General features: G+C 40.9%; 1 protein-coding gene across 2 annotated transcripts in view; it reads left to right on the forward strand.

Moving 5' to 3' along the window:
- Window positions 1–18,005, forward strand: part of LEKR1 (leucine, glutamate and lysine rich 1) — a 152,964-nt gene extending 134,959 nt beyond the window's left edge. For both annotated transcript variants that reach the window (XM_028504822.2, XM_036017601.1), the window contains exon 13: window positions 15,860–18,005. In XM_028504822.2, the coding sequence (XP_028360623.1) occupies window positions 15,860–16,270 (411 nt within the window). In that variant the 3' untranslated portion in view covers window positions 16,271–18,005. The remainder of the gene's footprint in view (window positions 1–15,859) is intronic.
- The last annotated feature ends 1,917 nt before the right edge of the window (window positions 18,006–19,922 follow it).

A 19,922-nucleotide genomic window follows, 5' to 3' on the forward strand; every position in this document is an offset into this window, starting at 1 on the left:
AGATGGTTCTTTGAAAAGATAAACAAAATTGATGAAACTTTAACCAGACTCATCAAGAAGAAAAAAAAGAGAGGACCCAAATAAATAAAATAAAAAATGAACGAGAAGAAGTAACAACTGATAGCACAGAAATACAAAAGATTATAAGGAAATACTGTGAACAACTATATGCCAGGATATTGTACAACCTGGGCAAAATGGATAAATTTCTAGAAACATACAATCTTCCAAAACTGAATCGGAAAGAAGCAGAAAACCTGAATAGACCAATAACAACCAGTGAAATTGAAGCACTAATCAAAAACTCCCAGCAAACAAAGTCCTGGACCAGATGGCTTCACAGGCAAATCTTATCAATCATTCAAAGAACTAATGTATATCCTTCTCAATATATTCCCAGAAATTCAAGAAAAGGGAAGACTTCCAAGCTCTTTTTATGAGGCCAGTATTATCCTAATTCCAAAACCAGATAAAGACACAGCAAAGAAAGAAAATTGTAGGCCAATACCCCTGATGAACATAGAAGCTAAAATCCTCAACAAAATATTAGCTAACTGGATCCGGCAATACATTAAAAAGATCATACATCATGAACAAGTGAGATTTATCCAAGGGAAGCAAGATTGGTACAATGTTCACAAGACAATAAATGTGATAGATAAACAAAATGAAAGATAAAAATCACATGATCATATTAATGGATGCAGAAAAAGCATCTGGTAAAATCAAGTACCCATTTATGATAAAAACTCTCAGCAAAGTGGGAATAGAGGGGTCATACCTCAACATAATAAAGGCTATATACAAAAGACCCATAGCCAATATTATATTTAATGGGCAAAAACTAAAAGTGTTTCCCTCTAGATCAGGAACAAGACAGGGATGTCTGCTTTCAACATAGTACTGGAGGTCCTGGCCACAGTGATCAGACAAAAAGAAGAAATAAAGGCATCCAAATTGGAAAAGAGAAAGTAAAACTCATTATTTGCAGACAACATGATATTATACATAGAAAACCCTATAGGCTCTACCAAAAAACTACTAGACCTAATGAGTTGAATTGGGCAAAGTAGTGGGATACAAAATCAATACTTAGAAATCAATGGCATTTTTATACACCAATAATGAGCTATCAGAAAGAGAAACTAAGAAAACAATTCCATTTACTATTGCAACAAAAAATAAGGTACCTAGTAGTAAATTTAATCAAGGGGGTAAAGGCCCTGTACTCAGAAAAGGATAGGACACTGAAGAAAGAAACAGAGGAAAATACAAACAAGTGGAAGTATACACCATGTTCATGAATTAGAAGAATTAACATCCTACCTGGGAAGAATGTCCATACTACCCAAAGCAATCTTTAGATTCAATACAATTTCTATTAAAATACCAATGGCATAGTTCACAGATCTAACACAAATATTGCAAAAATTTATAGGGAACCAAAAAAGACCCTGAATAGCTTTGGCAATCTTGAGAAAGAAGAACACATTTGGATGGATTACAGTACCTGATTTCAAACTATACTATAAGGCCGCTGTAATCTAAACAGTCTGGTACTGGCATAACAACAGACACAGATTAATGGAAAAGAATAGAGAACCCAGAAATGAACCCACACCTTTATGGTCAATGGAGTAAAAACAGTCTCTTCAATAAATGGTGTTGGGAGAACTGGACTGCTACATGCAAAAGAAACTAAACTAGACCACCAATTTACACTATACACCAGAATAAACTCAAAACAGATAAATGACTTAAATATAAGTCCCAATACCATAAAAGTCCCAGAGGAAAACATACGCAGTAAAATTTCAGACATCTTGCATAACACTGTTTTTGCTGATGTATCTCCTAGGGCAAGGGAAATAAAGGAAAAAAATAAATGGGACTACATCAAATTCAAAGTCTTCTGTATGGCTAAAGAAACCATCAAAATGAAAAGGGAACCAACTGTATGGGAGAACATATTTGCCAATGATACATCAGACAAGTGTTTAATTTCCAAAATATATAAAGCACTTACATGCCTCAACACCAGGAAGAAAAACAATCCAACTAAAAAATGGGCTAAGGACCTGAATAGACACTTCTCCAAGGAGGACATGGAGATGGCCCATAGATGTATGACATTACAAAATGCTCAACATCGCTAGCCATGAGAGGGATGCACATTAAAACCACGATGAGATATCACTTCACATCTGTCAGAATGGCCATCATTAATCAATAAACAACAAGTGCTGGCAAGGATGTGGAGGAAAGGGAACCCTAGTACACTGTTTGATGGGAATGCAGACTGGTGCAGCCACTGTGGAATACAGTATGGAGTTTCCTCAAAAACTTCAAAAAGAAGCTGCCTTCTGACCCAGAAGCTGCCTTCTGACCCAGTGATCCCTTTTGGGAATTTCTCCTAAGAATCCCCAAAACACAAACTCAAAAGAATATATGCACCCCTATATTCATAGCAGCATTATTTTCAATAGCCAAGATTTGGAAACAGCTTAAGTGTGCATCTGTAGATGAGTGGATAAAAAACCTGTGGTACCTTTACACAATGTAATACTAAGCAGCAGTAAAAAAGAAGGAATTCTTACTTTTTGCAACAGCATGGATGGAACTGGAGACTATTATGCTAAGTGAAATAAGCCAGTTAGTGAAAGACAAATACCATATGATCTCACTTTTAACTGGAATCAAATGAGCAAAATAAACTAACAAGCAAAATAGAACCAGAGGCACAGAGATGTGGAACAGACTGACATCTGCATGAGAGGAGGAAGGAGGTGGGAACTGGTTGAAAGAAGGGGAAGCGACTAGTCAAAGAACATGTATGAATGACCCATCACGGACAACAGAGTGGGGTTGACTGTGGGAGTGGCGGGTGGGCTGGGTGAGGGGTGCGAAGGAGGAAAAATGGGGACAACGGTAATAGCATAAACAATAAAGTATTTTTTAAAAAGAGTATATCACCAAGAACAAAGAGAGGCTGACAGATTAGAGGGAGTGCTTGGACATGCTAAACACATATTCAAAGCGTCTGTTAGTGGTATTGGTGAAAAATTAGTAATCAATACCTAGACAACTAAGCAGCTGAATAATGAGACAATAATTAACTCTGGAAGGAATCTGAGCAAGAAAGAAATTATAATCACAGTACACTACATAGCCCAGGTGTGCATAATATTTGTATATATAATCATAGAAAGAAAAATATGTGCATATATTTAAGTAAAAATTGTGATAGAAATATAATGGGACAGGAAAAACATCTCATGAGGAAGGAGAAACATCTGTTGGGAATATCAATAGGAAGCTAAATCCTCATCTTCTGTTCTATGAAGTCAGTAGGTAATGACTTCAACATTAGAAACCATGAGATAGCTATGACATGATATTATTTAGGAATTCAGAGAAAAATATTAGGAGACACAGCTTAAAAACCTGAAAATGGTTGTTTCTGGGAGGCAGGATTAGAAGTGTGAAGGAGTGCTTTTATTAATGATAATTTGATAGCATTGTTTTAATTTTAACTATGTTTACTGTATTACTTTAATTTTAAGAAATAATTTAAATTAATTGGAAAGGAGCTGTGGCTGGTGTAGCTCAGTAGATTGAGTGCAGGCCTGTGAACCAAAGGGTCACCAGTTCGATTCCCAGTCAGGGCACATGCCTGGGTTGTAGGCCAGGTCCCCAGTTAGGGGACATGCAAGAGGCAACCACACATTGATGTTTCTCTCCCTCTCTTTCTCCTTCCTTTCCCCTCTCTCTAAAAATAAATAAATAAAATCTTTAATAAAATGATGGAAAGGAGTAAATTATAAAATGAAAACCTGATAGAGAAGGTGGCAAAGAAAAGGATAAAGAGCAAGGTTAAAAAAGAAAAACCTGGAAATTATAAGTAAAAATGAACAACAAACTACAACCTTTGAGATCTTTTTAAGATTATGAGAAATAAAAGAATAAAGACAAAGCAGATTCTAGCTTAAACTTTAATAACATGTGCCTGGCATACTTCTGTTTATTCTTCAAGTCTGAATAAAAGGATCATTTCTCCATGAACCCACAAAATCCCAGAGACAAGCTTACTTATACATCTCTGTGCCCATTGCATGTGTATATGCATTCATTTAACATGCAAACAGGTTTTTTAAAATAGATGCTCACGAGGAGAATAAAGCAGGGTAAATGGATACTTTCTGAAGGAGAGGTGCTATATTACATGGTGTGGCTAGAGGGCTCTTTAAGGGGGTAATATTCAAGCAGAACTGAAGTGAGAGAAAGAACATTCCTGCTAGAGGGAATAGGAAGCGCAAAGACCCTGTGGCAAGGAGCGTCCTGGGATCCTTGCAGAAACCATACAAGAGTCAGGAGGCGTTGCTGGAGCTTAGTGAGCAAGGACAGATATAGAAAGCAAAGTTGGAGGGGTCAATTCACGGGACTCTTTGTAGGCTATGGTAGGGATTTTGGATTGTTCTCTAAGTGTGATAAAAAGCCACTTGGGAATTTTGAACAAGGGAGTGACATGATCTAACTTATTTTTAGAGTACAACTGATTGCTGTGTGGAAAATGGGCTGAGGGAGGGCAAAATAAAGATAAGGAGACCTATTACAAGACTCTTGAAAAGGTCTTGGAAAACAGATGGTCATAGTGGGGAAGCAGGAGAGAGTGGCCCGATTGGAATACATTTTCAAGGTAGAGACCATGGAAATTGCTGATGGGTTGGACAAGGGAAAAACCTAAAAGGAGTCAAAGATAACTCCAAAGTTTGGAATCTCAGAAACTGAGTCACACTGCCGTTTACTGAAATGGGAAACACTAGTAAAGGAATAGAAGTGGGGAGAATATCAAGAATTTGATTTGGAACATGTTAATATTAATATGCCTATTACATGTCCAGATTTAGGTGTTGAATGGGTAGGGGAAGGCTGAATGGAGACATTGATTTTGGAGACACCCACTTGTAACTTGTAGCTGATATTTAAGCCTTGGGACTGAGTGAGATCACCCAGGGAATGAGACAATAGAGAAAAGAATTGAGAACAGGCATTCTGACTTTTCGAGGCTGGGAGAAGAAGGAGAAGCCAGCAGTGGTGACAGAGAAGGAACATCTATCAAGGTAGGAGGAAACCTGGAGGAGAATATTAGCAAGGAGCCTAGAGAAAGAAAGTATTTTTAAAAGGGAGCATGAGACTTATACAGGGCCACAATCCTTTCTACAAAAACTTTGGCTTCAGATAGGTTTTGCCATTCAAATTATGTTGAATTTTAGGAAGTTAGCAAAGCGCATACGCCCCAGAGATCTAGGGCAGCCCCTTCCAGGCAGCTGCATTAGCATTTCTGAGTGAAGCGTAGGGGTGGCCCCACTAAGTGAACACAAGAAAGATGATCGGTCCAGTCAGATTTTATCAACAGTACCAAATGTTATGAGTCACACGAATGCGGCTTTGCAGAGCGTTTTGGATATCAAAATCGTGGCTTGTGGATTGTAGATGTGCATTTGCTTTCTTCACAACAGCTAGTTTTGTTGGTTCACCTGGCCATCTCTTGAGATCTTGGCTCTGCTCTTATTTAAACATCAAGAAAAGAGAGTGCACGTGTTTCCCTGTAGGGTTACAGACACAAAGAGGTGCCGGGAAAAGTGAGGGAGGAGTTTTCCCAACACTGCACAGTGGGCACCAGTCAGGCTTCACTTCCTACACACTTTCCAAAATTTGGGGGTCTCATGGATGACTTTAAAACTGCTTGGGGTTTTTGAATAGTTTCAAAATGTAAGGTCTATTCTTTTGAAAAAGAAGGAAAGTGCAATTATGTAGGAAAGTTTCCAAACCTGGCAAGGATGAACTTATGTAAATGCTGAGATTAAATTTCAGGAATTCATGGCAGTTGCAAACACAAATCGCTTTTTTGAAGAGGGATTTGCTTAGTTTTAGGCTATGCACTTACTGCATTTGCATGCTTAATTGATATGGAGAAAATGGCATACATTTCTCTGGTAATTCCATTTCTGAGAAACCAAAGCAGCAGTTAGTAAATTAACAAATCAGTGGTTCTCAACTTTGGGACCAAAGAAAATTGGAATCTGAGTCTCCTCCAAAGAGTACGGGATACATGGAGATTCTCTAATCTCTGGCTCCACAGGGAGCAGGGGGATATCAGGGAAGCTTTTAGGGGGCAGGAACAATCCCTAGGGTTGGTTAGCAGGGAGGATGGTTGAACCGACAGTCTGAGAACCTTCGCCTTGGAGTGTGAGGCTCAGACTGAGTCTCCAGCCAGAGAGAGAGAGATCCAGGCAAGACGGTCTTTTACGATATTGGAGACAGTCCGTCCTGACACAGCACAGATGCCAGAAAATTGACAGAAGGAGAAAAAGCATGGAGAAGTGGTTTTTTGTTGTTTCATTAGTACTAATTAAATCTTAATGAGTGTTAGATTATGGACTTAGGAAGGTAAATCGTGAACACGATGTCTTCTTCTTGGGCTCCTCCCCCCCATTCTGAAAATCTGCTCTGGAGAGAGCTCGGCCCGAGGATGATGTCCCTGCTCCTACCTCTGTTTCGGCACGTCTGCCGCAGTGGTCTCACGGTGTTCCTTGTGTTCACAAGCATAGAAATACAGTTTTAAGAAAAAGTTGCTTGACATCCTTTGCGCTTCTTTCCTGGAACTCTATTCAGATTCCTATTTATTTATACCTCCCAAGGGCAATTTCCACTGTTCTTCTACAGTGTTTCGGGCTGATCAGATTAGTTGAGCAGAAGCTTTAAGTGGAAGTTTGGGCACATCCTTTGCTAACTCCGACTCATCCTTCTGGTTTCCACACCTTTTCCACAGAGTTTCCCTTCACCGCAGCTCCCCACGCAGCTGGCTGACCATCCAGTCACCCCTGGACACATCTAGTTTGGGCGGGTGGAAACTGGAATCTGACTGGTTGAGACCTTTCTGGGTATACAGCACAGAGACACCCATCTGTGCTTATTCTTTCCTGAGGACTTGCTCTCCTAGTATGTCCCCCCCCAAATTATGCCAAATATAGCTGATTTCCATCACAAACAAGATTCTCACCTTCAGAATCATCAAGTTACCCAGCAAAGCTTTCTTTTGCTTCTTCCACTGTTGAAAGCAATCCAGCTGTCTCTAAGGATGAAAATGAAAACAAACATAAAAATAAACCACCCTTACATTTTAAAGAGTGGAGAAAATTGGCCATATTAAAAATTTCAAACAGATGGTAAGCCAGTTTATATTTTTATTTTGACATTTACTTACCCAGTGGGAGTATAATTGAGCCATATTTTTAAGCCCACTCAAAGTAACCTTCATCTGAAAATGTTGTAGACATGTGTATCGGGAATGCTCGCCACCAACCCGCACAGCTTAAGGACTCAGGAACACTAGTTCTCCCTCCCCTTGATCAACCTAACCAAGGGCCACTCAGGATAGAAACCTTCTCCCTAAAAAATTTGGCCTCTTAACTATCCTCACTTCCTCCCATCTTGCCCCAATCAATGCCATTTTCCACAGAGCTGGCAAAAGCATCTACATTGGCCCACACCAGCCCTCTGCTTAAAATCAACCTTTTGATGACTCCATACGGTCCTCAGAATTAAGTTAAAACTCTAGTATCAGCATGCTACCAAAGCCACCCTTGATCTGACCCCACTCACTCCTCCCTGCGTCAGTCCTATTCTCACCTCCCCTTGTGTACTCTGCACTCAAGTCATTCTAAGCCACGTGTCATCTCACGATGTGCCTCTCCCTCTCTCACTGCCAGGTGCTGGCACTCACTGCCCACTCTGTCTGGGAAACCCCTCTGCTCCTTGCTCACCTGCCTCATGCCTCCCTTTTCTTCTTGACTTCGTTTCATTGCAGTCCAGTGATACTCTTTTACCATACTAAAATGTGGCCAGTGATAACTTTGACTAAAACAGTTAGAATACTATGGCTTCACTGATTATGCCCGTGCTTGTCCACGATTCTCAAGCTCACTGAGCATATTTCATTTTACACATTTTCCCATGTTGTTCAATAAAAACACATTAGAATTCTACGACAATACAGCCTTCCAAAAAGACAACTAAAAAAGACAAACATTTTGCCTAAATTACTGAATGCAGTCTAGCCACGAGTGAATGATTCTTTTCCACATATGATGGAATTTTCCACTAATGTGTCTTACTGATCTGGCCGTACCCGTGAGTGTTCTGGTCATGCCTGTCACGCACCCTCCACTCCTGAAATAGCAGTCCCCTAAACTCGATGTGTTCCATTTCCATTTTTTTTCCTTGATTGAATAAATGATAATATTTGAACTGCTTCTTGAATAAAACTGAATTATAATCTCAATTTTAAAGGAGGAGATAATGGCGGCAGGGGACATGCAGGTATTGTGGGATTCACCTGAGATTTCATAGTATTTGCAGATCAGACAAAAATAAAAGTCCTAACTTTGGACCCTGCTTTCAGTTCCAAGGTCCTTCTGGTTTGGGAAATAATTTAAGAAAGAGAATTCATCCTTTTTTTCTGGAAGCTAATAGCCTTCAAGAAGGTTGAGTTCCAGGGCGGTGGGCCCCAGACCGAGGTGGTCAGCAGCCCTTCCGAAGTTCAGTGTGGAATTGGCGGCCACTCCTGAAAGCACTTTGCTTTCTTTGTACCTGCTATGGGGACATCTCTGGGTTCATATCACCTTTTTACTTCCTCCTTTTGTGGTGTGTCACTTGCCTGAAATAGCTTTTAAGTGATTTGCTTTATGTGTATTTTCTGTAGAGCACTTGTTCTTTCCTTTGAGATCTGAATTTAATTTTAGTAAATTTCAGTACAGGTGCTGAAGCAGTACTACCCAGAAAACCAAACCCATGCCCACAAAAATATCCCCCTACGACATCAGCAACACCAACAGCAGCTGAGCAAAGATTAATAAAGGTGGAGAGAGATTAAGAATATTATAAGATTGGAAAAAGGGAACATGAGATGACTAGAGGAGATAAAAATGATTTTGAGTGGGAAGAGGGAGGAGAAATAATAAGAGTAAGGAATAGAAAACAAGGCAAAGAAAGGGATAAAATAATATTTAAAATGTAAGTAAAACAGGGAAGAGTGATGGCAAAATGGTATAAGAAAAGGGAAGAGTATAACATGAGGTTTGAAATAAAATTAAAAAGGTAGGGAACCAGGGGGAACGAAATTGCAGGGAACCACAGGGAAGAAAACCACAACAGGGTCAATAACCGTGACAGCTGAGCAAAGATGAATGAAAGTGGAAAGAGAATAAGGATATTGTACAAAAGAGAAAAGAGAACATGAGATGTCTATAGTAAAGAGAAATGATTTTAAGAGGATGGGGGAGGAAAAGTAATAAAACTAAGGAATAGAATCCAGGTCAGAAAGGGAAAAAAATAAAATTCCAAACTCAAATAGGCAATAGCAGGAAGAAGGCATAAGGGAGTAAAACAGGGGGCAGTAACCTGTGAGATTTGAAATTTAAAAAATAGTGAACAAATACAAACACAGTTGAAGAAGAACAGCAACAACTGTAATAGCCACACCAAACAAGCCATGATTTATGAAAGTGGAAAGGAAATAAGAACATTATAAGAGGAGACAAAAGAATATGAGCTGACTGCAGGAAGGAAGAATGCTTTTAAGCAGATAGAGGGAAGAGAAATAGTAAAAGTTAGGAATAGGAACAAGGAGTAGTGTGGGGGAAAATAAAATTTACAGTGTAAATAAGAAAGGGCAGGAAGAAGGCAAAATGGAATAAGACAGAAGAAGGGTACAGTGTGAGATTTGAAATAACAATAAAATTAAAAATAGGCCCTGGCTGCTGTACCTCAGTGGATTGAGTGCAGGCTGTGAACCAAAGGGTTGCCAGTTTGATTCCCAGTCAGGGCACATGCCTGGGTTGTGGGCCAGGTCCCCAGTGGGGGCCACCGTGAGAGGCAACCACACACTGATGTTTCTCTCCCTCTCTTTCTTCCTCCCTTCCCCTCTCTCTAAAATAAATAAATAAATAAAATATTAAAATAATAATAATACAAAATCTAATAAAAAGCATAAAAATAAAGGACAAAGAATAGTGAATTAGTTGGAATACAATGGAAGCAAACGAAGAAATATTAAAAGGCTATGCAAAACAAAGAAAAAATGCAAATTCTGAAGAAGAACAAGGTGATTTGTCTCAGCAGTTTTGTGTTTGCCTTCTGACTTCTCTTCTGGATCCACCTCTGGTTTTTATCAGTTCAAGGTCCCAGGCTGGGTCATCCATCTTCCAGCAGCAACTCCTGTACCACCTTTGCCTGCCTCTAAAGGGAGCTTCTGTTGCAATTGGGAGGGTGGGACCCCCGAGTATCCCCTGGGAAGCACCGTTCAGTCTTCTCGGAAAATTGTGGTTGTGTTCCCCCTGCTCCTACACCACCTGTCTTGGTCTGTCCCAGCTTATTTCCAAGAATATATAACTTCTGCTGAATGAGCTGCCATTTCAAGGGAGGGGCCGATCTGTGTAAGAGCTCTCTCCTGCTTGGTGTTCGTGTCAGCTCTGTGTGCAGCTGAGGCTGGGTGGGGCCCTGACTCGCTCTTTCTGCTCTGACTTCTGATCTCCCTTCCTTGCTGGCCTCAGTGAAATAGGACTCTAGGAACCAGTGTATTTTTTCTCCCTGAGGGAAGTTCAAAATGGGTCCTTCAGGCATTTTTCTTTCTGTCTTTCTCTTGTGGATTTGCACCCTGCAGGGAGTTCTTGAGCCTTACTTGCCTGTTTTGCCAATCTTCCCCATTGATGGTGCTTTCCATCCTGCAGGAGGTGGGGGCTGGGTGCAACCTTCCTTTCCCAAAGGTTCCATCTCCGCCAGGGTAGGGGGCTCTGTCTGGCTGTAAATAACCTCAGGTGCTCAACTCCCAGCCCACTGCCCTCGAAACAGACAGCATCCTGAACTCTCTACCTTGCACAGCCTCCGCCCTGCCAGCTGTGCCAGGGTGGAGCTGAGAAGTCTCTTCATTGTGCACCTTTCTGATCTCTCTGTGGAGCTGCACTGAGTGGGAACAAACTTTGCCCTCCGTCCTCTCTCCTTGCTGGCAGGGCAGCTGTGCATGGGGTTCCTGCCCAGAATACCTTCAGCTTCCCTTTTATAAAAAGTCCCTCTGGGCACTCCTGCTACAGCACTGAGTTATTGTCCAGTTTTCCATACACAGCACCTCTCCAAAAAGCCAAGACTCTCTCACAGTCATTGCTGGCCATGGCCTGTCTCTGCCTGACTCAGGTGCAGTTAGAATCCCTCCTTCTCTCTCTCTCTCTCTCTCTCTCTCTCTCTCTCTCTCTCTCTCTGCTGATTGGCATTTGCCGCTGCAGCCATGGGTGTGCTGCTCGCTCTGTAGCCTGGATCTACCCGACTTTGTGTACCCAAGTGACTCCCAGCCTGGGTCTAGGGTTCCCTGCCCTGTGAAGGTAGGAAGCTGCACAGCTTCGATCACTGACCAGGCTCTCCATGGCTGCAGGCACCATGCAGGGGGTATTTCCCCTTCAACCTAAAAAATCTTCTTACTGTTTGTTGTGAAGTATCTTTTGTACTCCTTGGCTTCCAAACTTCAGACCAGCTAAGATTCTGTTGAATGTTCAGTTTATTTTTCAGACAATCAGCCAAGTGTCCACGTTGGGGGCAAAAGCAAGTAGACTCAGACTCACCTACTTGGCTGCCATCTTTAACTCAATTTTTTTCTTTTTCTTTTTTTAAATTATTGTTCAGTTACAGTTGTCCCAATATTTCCCCTGTTGCTCTCCCCTGCCCTGTCCAACCCAACCCCACTCTCTCAATCAATCCTTACCCTTTTGTCTGTGTCCATGGGTCCTTTATGCATGTTCTTTGACTAGACCCTTCGTTAACTCTTTCTCATAGCTTTATTTTTTTAATATATTTTATTGATTATGCTATTACGGTTGTCCTATTTTTCTCCTCTTTATTCCCTTCTACCCTTTACTCCCCCTCCCACCATTATTCCCCCACCTTAGTTCATGTCCATGGTTCATACATATAAATTCTATGGCTTCTCCATTTCCCATACTATTTTTAACCTCCCCCTGTCTATTTTGTACCTACTGCTTATGCTTCTTACTCCCTGTACCTTTCCCTCTCCTCCTCCTCCCCTCCCCCTCCCCACTGATGACCCTCCATGTGATCTCCATTTCTGTGTTTCTGTTCCTGTTCTGGTTGTTTGCTTAGTTTATTTTTGTTTTTGTTGTTTTAGGTTCAGTTGTTGATAGTTGTGACTTTGTTATCATTTTACTGTTCATATTTTTTATCTTCTTCTTTTCCTTAGATAAGTCCCTTTAACATTTTATATAATAAGGGCTTGGTGATGATGAACTCCTTTAACTTGACCTTATCTGGGAAGCACTTTATCTGCCCTTCCATTCTAAATGATAGCTTTGCTGGATAGAGTCGTCTTGGATGTAGGTCCTTGCCTTTCATGACTTGGAATACTTCTTCCCGGCCCCTTCTTGCCTGCAAGGTTTCTTTTGAGAAATCAGCTGATAGTCTCCTGGGAACTCCTTTGTAGGTAACTGTCTCCTTTTTTCTTGCTGCTTTTAAGATTCTCTCCCTATCTTTAATCTTGGGTAATGTAATTATGATGTGCCTTGGTATGTGCTTCCTTGGGTCCAACTTCTTTGAGACTCTCTGAGCTTTCTGGACTCCCTGGAAGTCTATTTCCTTCTCCAGATTGGGGAAGCTCTCCTTCATTATTTTTTTCAAGTAAGTTTTCCATTTCTTGCTCTTCCTCTTCTCCTTCTGGCACCCTATGATTCAGATGTTGGAGCACTTAAAGTTGTCCCAGAGGTTCCTAAACCTCTCCTCATTTTTTAGAATTCTTGTTTCTTCATTCTGTTCTAGTTGAATGTTTATTTCTTCCTTCTGCTCCAAATCGTTGATTTGAGTCCTGGGTGCCCTGTACATTTTCTTTTATTTCACTTTTCATAGCTTTTACTTTTTCCTCTATTTTACAACCATACTCAACCATTTCTGTGAGCATCCTGATTACCAGTGTTTTGAATTCTGCATCTGATATGATGGCTATGTCTTCATGGCTTAGTTATATTTTTTCTGGAGCTTTGATCTGTTTTTTCATTTGGGCCATATTTTTTTTTTCTCAGCTCACCTGTTACATAGTAAAGGGTGGAGCCTTAGTTTTTTTGCCAGGGTGGGGTAACCACACGTCGCTGCGTTGTGGTGCTGTATGTGGGGGAGGGGTTAGAAAGGGAACAGTGCCTCTTACTGAGCTCTTGGCTGGCTTTCTGTCACTTCCTCTGCTACCCACAAGCAAATTGGGCCCTTCTGGTGCTGATTCCCAGGTGGGTGGTTTTGTGTATATTCTAGGACGCTGTGGGTCACTCCAACAAACTCTCCTGTGAGGCTGGGAGTTTCTCCCACTGCCTCAATCCCCACATGTTTTTTCAGTCAGAGGTTTTTAGGCTTTATTTCCCCATGCTGGAACCCTGTGTTGTGTGGTCTACCTTGTTCCTGAGTTGTTCCTCCCAGTTGATCCACATGCAAAAGTGGGACCACCCACTCTGCCAGCTGCTGCCTCACCCACCCCAGTCCTCCTGCTACTGCCTTGCCCCAAGTCCTGTCTTCCCCACTGCCTGTCTCCGCCCCTCCTACTGGTTTGGATGAGTATTTCTTCCCTAACTCCGTGGCTGTTGGTCTTCCATACAGTTCAATTTTCTGGCAGTTCTGGTTGTTTTTTGTTTTTAAATTTGTTGTTGTCCTTTTTGTTATGCAAAGAAGCAAAGTATATCTATCTATGCCTCCATCTTGGCCAGAAATCTCTCATAGCTTTCTTAATCAAGGTTATACTAATTTATTGAATCTCTTTAAATATAATCACTTCACATTTTGGCAGCTTACTGTACTAGTAGACAGGAAACACAATGCATGAATGTTTTTTCCTTTTAAAAGAAAATTCATATTAAGTTTAGGAAACTTGGGCAAAACCAAATTGTCTTACTGTTTTTTATTGCTTCAGTGTCCTGGATCAAAATGGCTCATGCATGCTTGATATAATTAATTTGACAATTAATTTAGGCCTAGGCAGCTTGGAAGCAGGCAGGACCTTTAGAGCTGGGTTATTTGAGGCAAGTTACATAACCAGTCTGAGCTTTATTGTCTTTCTTCATCAAATATAGTCGTTGGGAGCAGGGAATGAGATGACACCCAGTGTAGCAGCTTATTGATCTTCTTCTCTAATCCTCCTTCCCTTGCTTTTTAAACAAGTATTTCAGTTAGAGTTAATGAGATCCAGATGATAATGCCACAAACACAACCCTTGGTCTCTTATTTCTCGAAAAAAAGAATAAAAAGAAATTAACTACAAGCAAGTGATTAACCCTCATGATTTTTCAAAAATACGTGGACATATGAATCATCTATGTATGTTACTACTGCATGTAAACAATGTGGCTTTGTGTGACCCAGACACGCCACTGATTTTATAAAAAAGCACTGTGCAACTGCTAATCTGGAATTCCTCCATATTCCTCAATATTGATTACTAAATTTGGAATTGAAGGGAGTTCTGACCATAATCACAAGAAACTCAAGTACAGGAGATGCTACTTTCCCTGATGCTTTGTTTTTTAGTTCCACTGACAGAAGATTACTCAGTAAACCCTTACGAGGATGTTTTCCCCTTGAGACCTAGACTTGGGCGTGTCTTAGCTGTTCTTACAAACAAGCTAACCTGATGGAAGTTCATTTTTATGCAAAGATACTTCTGCCCCATCATTTTAACTGTGTTTACTTATTCAGATACTACTCCAAATTATTACTTTTCAGATTCTTTTTTGATTACCCACAAACATAATTCAGGGCATTAGGCAGATCCAAGACCTAATTCCTACCATGGACCTTGAAGTAAGTTTGATGAATTGCCTAGATGAAAGATGGGTAACTCTGCAGCTAGAAGTGCAGTCCCAGAATTTGAAGGGGCCTTAATGATCTCTAGTCCGGTCACACATTTGAAACTTAAATTTACTCTGTTGCTTCCCAGTCAAGTGATATGCAGCCTTTCAGAGTATCCTCTGGAGAACCCAAGCTGTTAAAACGTTCTTCCTTGACTTAAACCCCATGGCTTCCACCCTTGGCTCCAAATTCTCTTGGGGACATAAAAAGCAACTCTGCTCACTGTTATGAGACTTCAGACTTCTTGAGGACAGGAACTGCATCCACTATAGCTTCTAGTAACTTGATAAATGATTGCTAGATGGAGTTAAAAGCAGGAAATGTTATTTTTTATTTTGATGTACATCTTACAGATTAGAAAACGATGAATATATCTAAGTTCCATTGAGAAAGCATCATACACAGTAACTGATTTTATTGTTTAAATGCCATAGCTGATATATTTTATTCTTTCAGTCTTAAAATTCAATACCTTTACCTGTTTGTCTTATGTATTGGAGCTTACCCTCATTATAAAATAAGATATTCAGTAACACTATAGATATTAACTCTTAGACATCACGTGTGTGGGACACAGTGTCTGAGACACAAGGCACAGAGAAGTTGAGACCCCACTGAAGTAGGCATTAGGAATTCTGGGTTCCAGTCCCAGCCCCACAACTACCATCTGAGTGACCTTGGCTCTTGGTTCCTCATCTGCAAACTGCAAAGTTTGAATCAAATGTTCTCTTTGTCCTCTCCAGTTTTAGAAATCATTTGTGTTTTTGACTTTTCTGTCCCATGTGGTAGAGTAGCCACAAAGTCAGAGAACTCAGACCCCTGATTTCCAGTTCAGTTCTCAATTCCCATTGCCAAGAACTATCCACTGTTACAGCTAGGGATAGCTAAAGCTCCCCCACCCCTTTTCTCATTTCAGAACACTTTGCTCCAGGAAACAGTGCGCAGAGAGTGTGAAGAACGCTTTGAATTGACGGAGGCTTTGAGTCAAGCCCGAGAACAGCTCCTGGAGCTCAGCAAGCACAGCGGAAGTTTACCATTGTCACCGTGTTTCCCCAGCCAGGGCAGCCTAACCTCCTCCGCTGCAGCAGGCAGTAATCAGGGGGAGAGAAGCACTTCGAGACTGAACTCAGAAAAAGGAATCAGAATCCCCAGCCTGCACGGAGTGCCAAAACCCACCCTTTCTCCACCATCAGCCCAGCCCAAGAGGGTCAGCAACTCAGGTTTGCCCACTGTCCTTCAACCGCATCCTCCCAGGGGTCGGGCATCTTCAGTGAGTAAGACCAGACAGAGACTGGCTGCCCTTCTGTGGAGACTGAATCATCAGTGATTGGTCCAGAGTCCGGAGCACATCCACACGGCATTCCTGGTCATTCCCCGAGTGCCGGAGACTCCCTGTCACCGAGGACGACAGAAGTCGAACCAGTACCGCAGATCACGAGTGCATGTCTATAGATATTTTTAACAAAAGAGTCGAAAAAGCTAGGCAATTGGGAAGCCACATTTTCAAGAGGCCTTTCAAATTGCAACAAATAATGGAATTATTGGGATTCCACTTTCTATATTTATGGATTGTATGTTTAGATATGCTCTATAAATATACCCCTTCAGAGATCATAGGTACGATTTTTCACCCATGGCATCTTTTCTATATATATTTTTTTAACAAGCAGAGGTATCTCCACAAAAAAATAGATTGTAGTGGTTTCGTTGGTGTTTTCTCATTGGTTTGTTAAGCTGAACAGGTTAAAGAGATGTAATTAGTATTCCAAACAGACAATAAAAGTACATTAGTCTTTAATTAGATAATTTCCAACTTGTTTAGTTCAGATTTTCACAGAGTTTATCATCACCACCACCACCATCAGCAGCATCACTCCTTCTTCACCTCACAGTCTGATTGATTAATTTTATTTTAGGCTAGGTCAGAAGAGATGATAGGTAACGTTGAGGAAGGCATTCTTCCCTGGGAGGCTGGGGTTCTTCTAACAAAAAGAGACCAGCAACTCCAGTTCAAGAAACAGGTAGTTTGCTTTTCAGACTATGTCAGAGAAGAGACTATGTTAGAAAGCTGAAAACCTGGCCCTGAAAATATTACCCCCTAGAGATTTTCTGCATTGAATGCTTTTTGGCACTCAGAGTTAGGTTTTGACCTGAACTTGTATTCTCAAGCCATTGAGAAAGGAACTAATTCAAGACTTTAATAGAGACACATAGCACTAATTTGGGGTTCCAATTTTATTACTCCTGAAAATGAGCAACGGCTTAACATGTTTTCTGTTTCCAGTGTGAAACGTTAAAACCAGAAACCAGACAAGCTATTTTAAGTTATCATGAAGTTTCAGGCTCCACCTGTTTCTAAAAATACCTCTTTATCTTAAGCTAGTGTTCAGCTATCTTTTTCTCCAGCTAGGAGAAGTGCGTTTTTTCTTCTAAGACTGGCTGTACTTAAACCTTCATCCAACAGCATCATGGACATCATGGCTCCTTAGTCCCCTGTTAGAATGATGTAAGACGTGTGAAATATGGCAGGTAAAACTTGCTGCTACTGAGCTATCATACTGAGAAGAGAATCCAAACGTACTTGAAATCCCTCCCCAGGGCAAAAAAACTAAAGTCACTAAACAAAATCGACCAGTAGTAGATTTTTTTTTTTTATTTTAACCTCAGAAAAATTCCACATTAGATCCACTAATTTTCCTGACTAGTATAAACAAGCACATCTTATGTTAAGGCTTAGAATGCTTATTTTTGTTTTACAGAGATCGGTGTTCCTTATAATGGTATTTGACAAGAGAGCATAACATCATAGAATAGTGGTGCTGGGGTAGAGAGGTCACCCTCACAACCTCTTTACCATAAGGAGCACCCCGAAGGGGTCTGCTGGGCAGTGACAGAGCTAGAGCCACTGTTGCCTGATCCCAGCATGTCCACCTCGCCTTTCCAGTCACCAGAGATTCCCTGGCCCCCATCGTGACTTTTGTCAGAAGCACCTACACTGAATTGACCTGCTATTTTCTTTAAATGCATTCACATTTAAAAAATGTATTTTATTGATTATGCTATTACAGTTGTCCCAAGTTTTCCCCCTTTCCCCACCTCCACCTGGTGCCCACCTTTCTTCCAGCAATCCCCCCAACCTTAGTTCATGTCCATGGGTCGTGCATATAACTTCTTGGGCTTCTCCATTTCTCATACTATTCTTAACCTCCCTCTGTCTATTTTTGTACCTGCCATTTGTGCATCTTATTCCCTGTACCTTTCCCCCATTGTCCACCTTCCCCTCCCCACTGATAACCCTCCAAATGATCTCCATATCTATAAGTCTGTTCCTGTTCTGGTTGTATGCTTAGTTTGTTTTAGATTCAGTTGTTGAGAGTTGTGAATTTGTTATCATTTTAATGTTCATAGTTTTTTTAAATATATTTTATTGATTATGCTATTACAGTTGTCCTATTTTTTTCTCCCCTTTATTCCCTTCTGCCCTGTACACCCCCTTCTACCATCATTCCCCCACTTTAGTTCATACATATAAATTCTATGGCTTCTCCATTTCCCATACTATTTTTAACCTCCCTCTGTCTATTTTGTACCTACTGCTTGTGCTTCTTACTCCCTGTACCTTTTCCCCCATGCTCCCCACTCTCCCTTCCCACTGATGACCCTCCATGTGATCTCCATTTCTGTGATTCTGTTCCTGTTCTAGTTGTTTGCTTAGTTGGTTTTTGGTTTTGTTTTTTAGGTTCAGTTATTGATAGTTGTGAGTTTATTGTTACTATAATGATCATAGTTTTTGATCATATTCTTTTCTTAGATAAGTCCCTTTAACATTTCATATAATAAGGACTTGGTGATGATGAACTCCTTTAACTTGACCTTATCTGGGAAGCACTTTATCTGCCCTTCCATTCTAAATGATAGCTTTGCTGGATAGAGTCATCTTGGATGTAGGTCCTTGCCTTTCATAACTTGGAATACTTGTTCCCAGACCCTTCTTGTCTGCAAGATTTCTTTTGAGAAATCAGCTGATAGTCTCCTGGGAACTCCTTTGTAGGTAACTGTCTCCTTTTCTCTTGCTGCTTTTAAGATTCTCTCCCTATCTTTACTCTTGGGTAATGTAATTATGATGTGTCTTGCTGTGGTCCTCTTTGGATTCAACTTGTTTGGGACTGTCTGTGCTTCCTGGACTTGTATGTCTATTTCCTTTGCCAAATTAGGGAAGTTTTCTTTCATTATTTTTTCAAATAAGTTTTCCATTTCTTGCTCTCCCTCTTTTCCTTCTGGCACCCCTATGATTTGGGTGTTGGTACATTTGGAGATGTCCCGAAGGCCTCTTATACTATCGTAGTTTTTTCAAAATTCGTTTCTTCTTGTTGGTCTGGTTGAATGCTTATTTCTACTTTATGTTTCAAATTACTGATTTGAATCCCAGCTTCTTCTCCTTCACTATTGGTTCCCTGTAGATTTTTCTTTATTTCACTTATTATAACCTTCATTTCTCCCTTTATATTTTTTTCCATTCTCAGTGATCTTTGAGCATCCTAATCACCAGTGTTCTGGAACTCTGCATCTTATAGGTTGGTTGTCTCCATTTTGTTTAGTTCTTTTTCTGGAGTTTTGTTGTGTTCTTTCATTTGGGCCGTATTTCTTTGTATCCTCAATTCAGTAGCCTCCCTGTGTTTGTTTCTGTGTTTTAGGTAGAGTTGCTTTGACTCCCTGTCTTAGTAGGGTGGCTTATGTAGAAAAAGCACTTGTAAATTGTGTGTGGTGGATGGAGCCTTAGGTAATTGCCAGGGTGCGGCAACCAACTTTACCACTTTGTGGCTCTGTGTGGCGGGAGGGCTTGGGGAGGGGACAGTGCTGCTGCCTGGCTTCTGGGGGTTTGCCCAGCACTCACCTCATTTCCAGTCGCTTCACCCAACTGTTGCAACTGGCACCCTTCCAGCTGTTGCCCTGGTGCTGAGTCCCAGCATGGATGGATT

Source organism: Phyllostomus discolor, chromosome 2 (assembly GCF_004126475.2).
Source record: "Phyllostomus discolor isolate MPI-MPIP mPhyDis1 chromosome 2, mPhyDis1.pri.v3, whole genome shotgun sequence".
NCBI classification, from domain to species: Eukaryota; Metazoa; Chordata; class Mammalia; order Chiroptera; family Phyllostomidae; genus Phyllostomus; species Phyllostomus discolor.